The sequence below is a fragment of the Nicotiana sylvestris genome, chromosome 10, assembly GCF_000393655.2.
Source record: "Nicotiana sylvestris chromosome 10, ASM39365v2, whole genome shotgun sequence".
In the NCBI taxonomy this organism is placed as follows: Eukaryota; Viridiplantae; Streptophyta; class Magnoliopsida; order Solanales; family Solanaceae; genus Nicotiana; species Nicotiana sylvestris.
Window position 1 is genome coordinate 67,541,963 of NC_091066.1, and position 8,180 is coordinate 67,550,142.

An 8,180-nucleotide genomic window follows, 5' to 3' on the forward strand; every position below is an offset into this window, starting at 1 on the left:
TTAGGTATGCGAGAGGTCCATCTCCATCCCATTATAAGCAATTGGAGCATACATCCACATATCATCCGAGCTCAGTAACTGCAGTAAGTGGGAAGTATTTAATTAGTTATTAAGATTCCTTCTGATTTCAATCTATGAAATAATAAAGAAGCAAAAAAGGGAAACTTTGGTTTTTATATATACCTTAATTTGTAGCTGCAGAAACTTCACATATTGGACGGCTTCTTCAAGCATTGTGCTTATGTCAACCTGAGTTACACCAATTAAAGAACTAAATCAGAGGACTATTCTTGATTATTTTCAACACGTTTAGGAAACACTAGAATGCTATCTATACATACTATTTCGAGGGGATGTAAGATGGTAATTAAAAGCATTGTACCTTTGTGCCATTGGGGACAAGATTCTGCAAGATCTTCAATCTTTCATTGATTTTCTCTCTTCTTCTCTGCAGTTTGTAAATAAAAATATCAGTTTTAGGATTTAACGTGAAGGGGAGCCTTTGAACAAAAATAAAGTTGTTTCCGTATAACATGTAGGTCGCGGGTTCGAGCCGTGCAAGTCTATCCTAATGCATGCTATCTACATCACACCCCTTGTGGTACGGTTCTTTCCCAGACCCCGCGTGTACGCAGGATGCCTTGTGTACCCAGCTGACCTTTTAGTTTTAGGATTTAACTTATGTACATGGACAGTTATAATTAGCAGTGCTTTTAACATGTCGAAGCACGTAACTTGCCTTATTTTCCAATTTTCACTTTTTACAGAGAATTTTCATCGTAATCTTTCACGTTATATGACAGTATAAAATTCTAAACTATCAGTGTGTTTAAAAGTATGAGAAGGAGAAGAGTAAAAACGCCATTCAACTATTCAAGCTGCTTACCCTTGCATAAAGGCTCTGGGGATCTGTTGCAGTTCCTCTGCTGGCCCTTGTTTTACTATTCAAGTTGCTTTTAGTGTCAGAATTTGTGTTTAATTCCTGACAAGCATTGGAATCTTCCTCAGAGCTACAACTACTTGTGCTCTGTCCACTCTTACACTTTGCTGCATTATTAATCTCTTGCTGATCTCCTACTTCTTCATTGTTAATTTGGATGTTTTTTCTTACTTTTGGCTGGACACTCTTCTTATTTGTTGGTCCCTGCATTAGTAAAGAATTAACCCTATTAGAAAATTCTCATCTTGACTTCAAGATTTCTAGCACAAAGACAATCAATTTCTGTAATCAAAACTTTTTTAATTAACTCACCTCTCTTGACCCCCGCGATTTCTTCTTGGGATTTTTAGTGTCCTCCAATTTCTGATCCTCTGCTCCCGATTGAAGTTCTACTTCATGAAACTTCCTCTTTAGCAGCATTTGCTTACCTATATCTTCTTTTAAGCTGACCATTTCCTTCATGAAATCGTCGTCTTGAAACGATGGATTAACCGATGAATTTTCAAGATTATTGTGGCCCATCATGTAAAAATCAGGGGACTCATCAGTGTGGTTGTTTGTTACTTGAAAGAGGTTAGTAACACCATTATACTGTTGCAGATACTCATGACTTGCATTGTTGAGAAAAAACATACCATCACTTCCTCTGCTGTCATTGCTATTTTCTTGACAAAAATACTCTAAGTTGCCATTATGACTACGAGAAGGAGGAGAGAAAAAACTCCCTTGAGTATTAGTATTGTCAGTCACATTCTTGTTAGCTTCTTCATCATGCCAAGTTAAGTCTGATGGATTATCACAATGCAATTGAAACATGAAATCTGAATTTTCAGTAAAGAACATTCTGCCTAAAGATTGACATTCTTCATCAAAGAAAGCTCCCACAGACTCCATTTTGTGTGTGTGTGTTTTTTTTTTTAATTGAAAGGCTAGTAAGGAGGGGAGAATGAGAAGTGGTTTACTAAATATAACCACTAAATATTCTCAAAAGTGGTACTGACAAAACAAGCTTTTGAGGATGATCTCAGTTAGAATGTGCCAAAAGTTGGGAACTTATTTATGCTAGGAAGGGTTACAAGGAATATGGAAGAATGTTTAGTAGTATAATTACTTTGTATATTGAATTCCATAATTCCATATGGAATCTCTAGGAGTCCACTGTGGGGCCAAATAACAGGCAATGGACAACTCAGAAGTGGGACCAAGTTCATGCAATGATAAAATAAAAATAGTTTGCATCCTTTCAGATGAGATTAGTGCAATCTTGGACTTAGTTATTATGCTTTGAAGACTGATTAGAAGGATAACTGTCTTAATCTAATCATTGGGGCATGGCTTTTAATCCACTGATTAATGAGTCTTTTTGTTAAAAAATGATTAATGATGATTCTTGAGTTTGGCAGAAGAAAAGAGAGAATGGCAAAAATGGTCCCTTATGTTTGGGATAGGTTTAAAATAGCCCCTTAAATATACTCGTAAGCAGTTTTGGTCCTTAAGTTTATTAAAAGTGAGTATTTTTTACTTCATCCAATACTTAACAAACTGTGGCGGTTAGAATTAAGGGGATCTATGAAAAGAAAAAGATTTAACTTGAAATACTAGCAAATGTCAAATCTAGAAACTACAACCCCAAAATTGCAGTAGACATGACCAAAAATAGCAAAAATTATGAGTTCCCATTGAATCTTTTCCCCCCCACAGTTTTCAATATTAAATATAATAGTTAAGTTTGTAAAACGTTGAAGTCCAAAAGTGCACACTTTTTGCTAACTTAGAGGACATAACATAAGACTATTTTAAACTTATCATTTTCTCGAAGAAAACATTTTTGAGTTCGATCTGTATAAAAATAATTGAGAGAACGTGATATATTGTTTTCTTCCGTATAAAAACGATGGGGGAGGGGGGTTTGAATTAAGTTAAGGGAAATGAAGAATAATTAAGGACAGTAGATCATGGAAGACGAGTACTGACATCCTTAAAACAACTGCCAAAATCAGACACAGTAAGCGCCAAGCTCGTATCTTGTCTCTAAACCTAACCGTTATTACCCTAGTAGTTGTATTGTGTTGTAACTTGTATTTATACTAAAAAACGATATCCCACGCAACAATTTCAATTGTAATGTTTTTTGCTCCCTCTTATAATATGAGAACTCATTTTAGTTTGTTTCTTGGAGGGTGACGGTTAGAATGTGGTAGGTAGTGAAAAACACAGAATTTTTTTTCTGTGTACTAATATTTTATTGTTGTATATATGTAACAAAACTCAAGTGAGAGACAAGTTTCATAGAACATTTGTACTTTTGGACCTCCAAGGTTCAACATTTCACAATGTTAATTAATAATCGCGGGGCGAGAACAACATTAGCGTACATGTCAATGCTGCGGAAGAATTGTTGAACTCACCACCAAAAGAATTGCCCCAAGACGAACTTTGAATCTCTTGGAAAACAAAGTTTAGTTTCACAAACTATATGTCTTTGTTCTTGTGTGTTTTTGCGAAAAGAAGAAGAGATATCTTCACTGTTATAGAAGAAGGAAATAGATGGAAAAAGGAAGAGCAAGAACCCACCCTTTTGTTTTTCTTCTGTTCGTGTCTTTCCTTTCAAATAGGAAAACCAAGTTATTATGCAGAAAATAAATTAACTGCTATGGGAAACTTGCTCAACTGCATCCAACGTGTAGTAACTTCTCCAAAGAAGTTACTTTGTACTCAAACTCTATCTCTTCCCAAATGGGTTGGGTCAGCCCATATAGAGTGACCCGGTATCCGAATTTTAATACCCAACATCTCCCACTTCGCTCATGATGGGCTGGAACTCAAACCAGTATCATGAATAAATAACATACTTAATTCATACAGATAAGTAGTTCGTGCGACCTGCGAGCATCAAGAGCTATAATATAATCAAACCCTTTAAGGTTGTTTAACAGCTCTAAGTAAAAATCCAATCACATGCGGAAGGGATTTACTACTAACATGAGGATCTTATTATTACTCGCAATACCCCAGACATTGTTGGCTATTCTAGTAGCTAGTTATCCGATCCCTTATCCTCGAAAAGATGCGAACTCGAGTTTATGTTTAACTTTGTATCCATAATTACACCCAATACCCTCATGGTAAGTGTAATGGTCGACCTATGAATACAGGTTAAATTACTAAATTTTAGTTGTCTTCCCTTTCTACTCGAATCTTTCCATTCCATATCAACTGCTTTCCTAGACATGCACTGCATTGCCGAATCACTCATGGCTATTAGTGACATGCTAAAGTAGCAACACTGATTGGCATTTCAAGAGACAGTAAAAGGTCAAAGGGTATTCTTATAAAAGTTGATATAACTTCTTTGGGATCTCACATAATGAAGACGCAGAGACTCATTCTTCCATTATCCCGTGGTCGATAGCACACGTGGTATGAAACACATGTTACAGTGTTCTCACCTTATATTGGCGCGTGTGTCTTATTCTTTTACTCATTCAACACCGTACAGATTTTGGTCTAGACACCTCTAAATGTCTAACCTGAGTTTCTCACTTCAATAATCCTCAAACCATCATCTTAGAGAAACTTCCATCTGGCCTACAAAACAAGTCATAATCGAATTGTAAAATTCGTAAGTCTAATTAGTTGTCATGACTGACCTCTACAAGTGAATATAACCTCACATTATCCAATGTTCTATAAGGTCTCATCTCTTCACGATTCTTAATATAAGAGGCGATTGCTCGTGTGAGAGAGCCAATCTCGCGACTTGTTCGACACACTTTATCAACAAAATATTCATCACATGCATACGAGATATAATCACAATTCAAGAGTCAAATATTGATGAGTGTATTATAATACTTAAGTCATTTTACAATACATAAATATATTCATATCCTTCGCAAACCTAGAGCCATAACATGTTTCTCAAACAGGTCTCTAGATATCGCCTTTGTAAAAGGATCAGCTATCATGTTTCGCGTAGGAATGTACTGTAAATTTATCTCTCCACTTGCTACCATGTCTCTTACAAAGTTATACTTGATGTCAATATGTTTGGTCTTGTTGTGATACTTTGGATCTTTTGTATATGCAATAGCCGCTTGACTATCACAATATAGAGTTATGGCACCCTGAGAGTTCTTTGCAATATCCAAATGTTTAAAGAATCTCTTCAACCAAACAGCTTCTTGTACTGCAGACGCACAAGCTACGAACTCAGCTTCCATTGTTGAAAGGGCTGTACATGTTTGTTTCTTACTTTCCCATGATATAGCACCACCATTAAGTAAGAAGGCATAACCGGATGTTGATTTTCTATCATTTCGATCACCAGTCCAATCAGCATATGTATATCCTCTCAAGTATAAATCATTTTCCACTATAACATAGTGAATAATCTGCAGTCCCCTTCAGGTATCTGAAAATTCTCTTCACAACTTTCCAATGATCTCTTCCAGGATTGGATTGATACCTACTAACCAGACCTACGACATAACAAATGTCTGGGCGAGTACACATCATAACGTACATTAAGCTCACGACAACACTTGAATATGGAACTCGAGACATGTCTTCCTTTTCATTTTCAGTCCTGGGACACATTTCAAGGCTTAAAGTTTCACTTCTCACTATAGGAGTATCCATGGATTTGCAACCATTCATGCGAAAACGCTCCAAAATTTTCTTTATATAAGTTTCTTGAGATAGACTCAATGACTTTTTGGAACGGTCTCTTTGGATCTTAACTCCAAGGATATAGTCTGCCTCACCCATATCTTTCATGTCAAATGACTTTGAAAGCCATGACTTGATAGTTTTTAAATACTCCAAATTATTTCCGGCCAATAAAATATCGTCCACATAAAGAGAAAGAATTACAAACATCCCATTGGACTTCTTCACATAAATGCAATGGTCCTCATTGATCATGGTGAAATCATATGAGATCACCTCCTTGTGAATTTCAAATACCCTTGCCTTGAAGATTGCTTCAGGCCATAAATAGATCTTTTTAATTTACAGACCTTCTTTTCTTGGCCTTTAACGATGAAGCCTACAAGTTGTTCCATGTAGATTTCTTCGTTCAGTTCTCCATTGAGAAAAGCTTTCTTCACGTCCATTTGATGTAATTCCAAATCCAAACATGAAACAATAGCCAAAAGTAAGCGAATTGAGGTAAACTTCACAACTGGTGAAAATGTTTCCTCATAATCTATTCCAGCTTCTTGAGTAAAGCCTTTTGCCACCAATCGTGCCTTGTATCTTTCTATTGACCCGTCCGCTTTGTGTTTAACTTTGAGAACCCATTTGTTCCCAATGGCTCTATACCCAGGCGGAAGACCAACTAGATCCCAGACTTTGTTGGTTTTCATGGACTGTAATTCTTCTTTCATTGCTTTCATCCGCTCATCTTTTCCAGGGCTCGACAAAGCCTCAGTCACAGACTTTGGCTCATCCATTTATGTGGGAGATGCCAAGAAAATATAATCTTCAATTTCATAGTACGTTTGGGTATATTTTTCCTGGCACTCTTTCGTAGTTGAAATTCAGGTTCGTCAGAAGGATTTTGGGATTGAGAGTTCCCACTCCCACTCGGATCGAGAATAATATCTTGATCAATTTGATTATCAACTGTGTCAGAAGACACTTGCTGACTATCTGAGTTCAACATTTCATAAAGAGGCTCTCCATTCTTTACCTCACCCTTCTTTGGAAAATCATTTTCCAAAAAAATGACATCTCGCGATTCAATCTCAGTAACACTTCCATCCTCTAATTCACCAATGAACACATATCCTTTGGAGTGTTCTGAATATCTTATAAAGATACAATTCTTGCCTTTTGGACCTAATTTACCAAACTTGCTAAAAGAATCTTTTACATATGCAGTACAACCCCAAGGTCGTAAATCCTTTAAGTTTGGTTTATGACCAGTCCATAGCTCATAAGGAGTGGAAGAAACTGATTTAGAAGGCACTTTGTTTAATATATAAGTTGCAGTCAATAAAGCATCTCCCCAAAAGGAGATAAGTAACTTTGCTTGCACCATCATGGACCTTATCATGTCCAGTAGCGTTCTATTCCTCCTTTCCGCTACACCATTTTGTTGAGGTGTGTACGGAATAGTTAACTGTCTGGTGATTCCCTTTTCATTGCACACAATCCTTCAAATTCTTTTGAAATATATTCACGCCCTCTATCGGTTCTTAAGGTCTTAATCCTTTTGTCTAATTGATTCTCAACTTCATTCATATATTTCTTAAAGCATTCAAGTGCTTCAGATTTATGAGAGATCATATAGACATAACCAAAGCGTGTGAAATCATCAATGAACATAATGAAGTATAAAGCACCAGACCTAGCCCTCATATTCATTGGACCACAGATATCAGAATGGATTAATTGCAATGGAAAATCAGCTCTCTTAGCCTTTCCAAATGGTTTACGTGTAATCTTTCCAGTAAGACAATTTTCACAAGTTGGCATTTCAATTTTTGATAAAGGACCTAGATGTCCTTCCTTAGCCAATCTATTCATTCGATCCTGCCCTATGTGACCTAATCTTGCATGCCATGTAATAACATCAACATCATTGTTACTAGAATAACATGCCATAATACAACGGTCAACATAATAGTTATACGTAGAAGGATTACAATCTAACACAATAAAACCATCGTAACGATGTCCAAAACCATAAAAAATACTGTCTTGAGTAATTCTATGACCACTGCGACTAAAGTTCAAATTGAAATCTAAATTAGAAGAACAGACACAGATACTAAGTTTCGTCGAATTTCTGGAACATATAGAACGTCATGCAACATCAAAGATCGGCCACCACGCATGTCTATTTTGCAAGTGCCTATCCCCTTGACTTCAAGCTTTGCATTATTTCCCACATATACATGCTTTGATCCAGGTGGAACTCGACGAAACTCTATAAACGCTTCTCTATCGTGGCTCACATGGTCGGTGGCCCCTGAGTCTATAATCCACACAGGATAAGATTCAGTTAGTAAAACAGTGCTAGAAACATATATAGCACTAAGAGATGCGTTTTGAAATGCTACCTTTTTCGGTTCAGTGCACTCACGAGCAAAATGCCCTAGAACTTGGCAATTGTAATACTTCATCTTGCTCTTGTCTTTCTTCTTGAAGAACCGTTTTCCTTTCTTGGAATTTGGCTTGTTTCTTTTCTTGGAGGGTCCTTCTCTGGTCTCCTTACCCTTTCCGTCGTTTT

General features: G+C 36.7%; 1 protein-coding gene across 1 annotated transcript; it reads right to left on the reverse strand.

The window, feature by feature from the left end:
- Positions 1–1,834, reverse strand: LOC104218362 (transcription factor bHLH84-like). The gene is made up of 5 exons (XM_009768838.2): positions 1,253–1,834; positions 887–1,144; positions 383–448; positions 184–249; positions 1–78 (listed from the first exon to the last, which is right to left on the reverse strand). The coding sequence occupies exons 1-5, from the start codon at positions 1,832–1,834 to the stop codon at positions 1–3; spliced, it is 1,050 nt and encodes a 349-aa protein (XP_009767140.1).
- Between the last annotated feature and the right edge of the window lie 6,346 nt (positions 1,835–8,180).

What these genes read in the sequence shown, in the direction of transcription:
- LOC104218362 (XM_009768838.2), bottom strand. Translation starts at nt 1,834, where the DNA reads ATGGAGTCTGTGGGAGCTTTCTTTGATGAAGAATGTCAATCTTTAGGC. An exon ending in AATCGCGGGGGTCAAGAGAG is followed by an intron (nt 1,145 to 1,252) that starts GTGAGTTAATTA and finishes TTACTAATGCAG; the next exon opens with GGACCAACAAATAAGAAGAG. An exon ending in CCCAGAGCCTTTATGCAAGG is followed by an intron (nt 449 to 886) that starts GTAAGCAGCTTG and finishes TACAAACTGCAG; the next exon opens with AGAAGAAGAGAGAAAATCAA.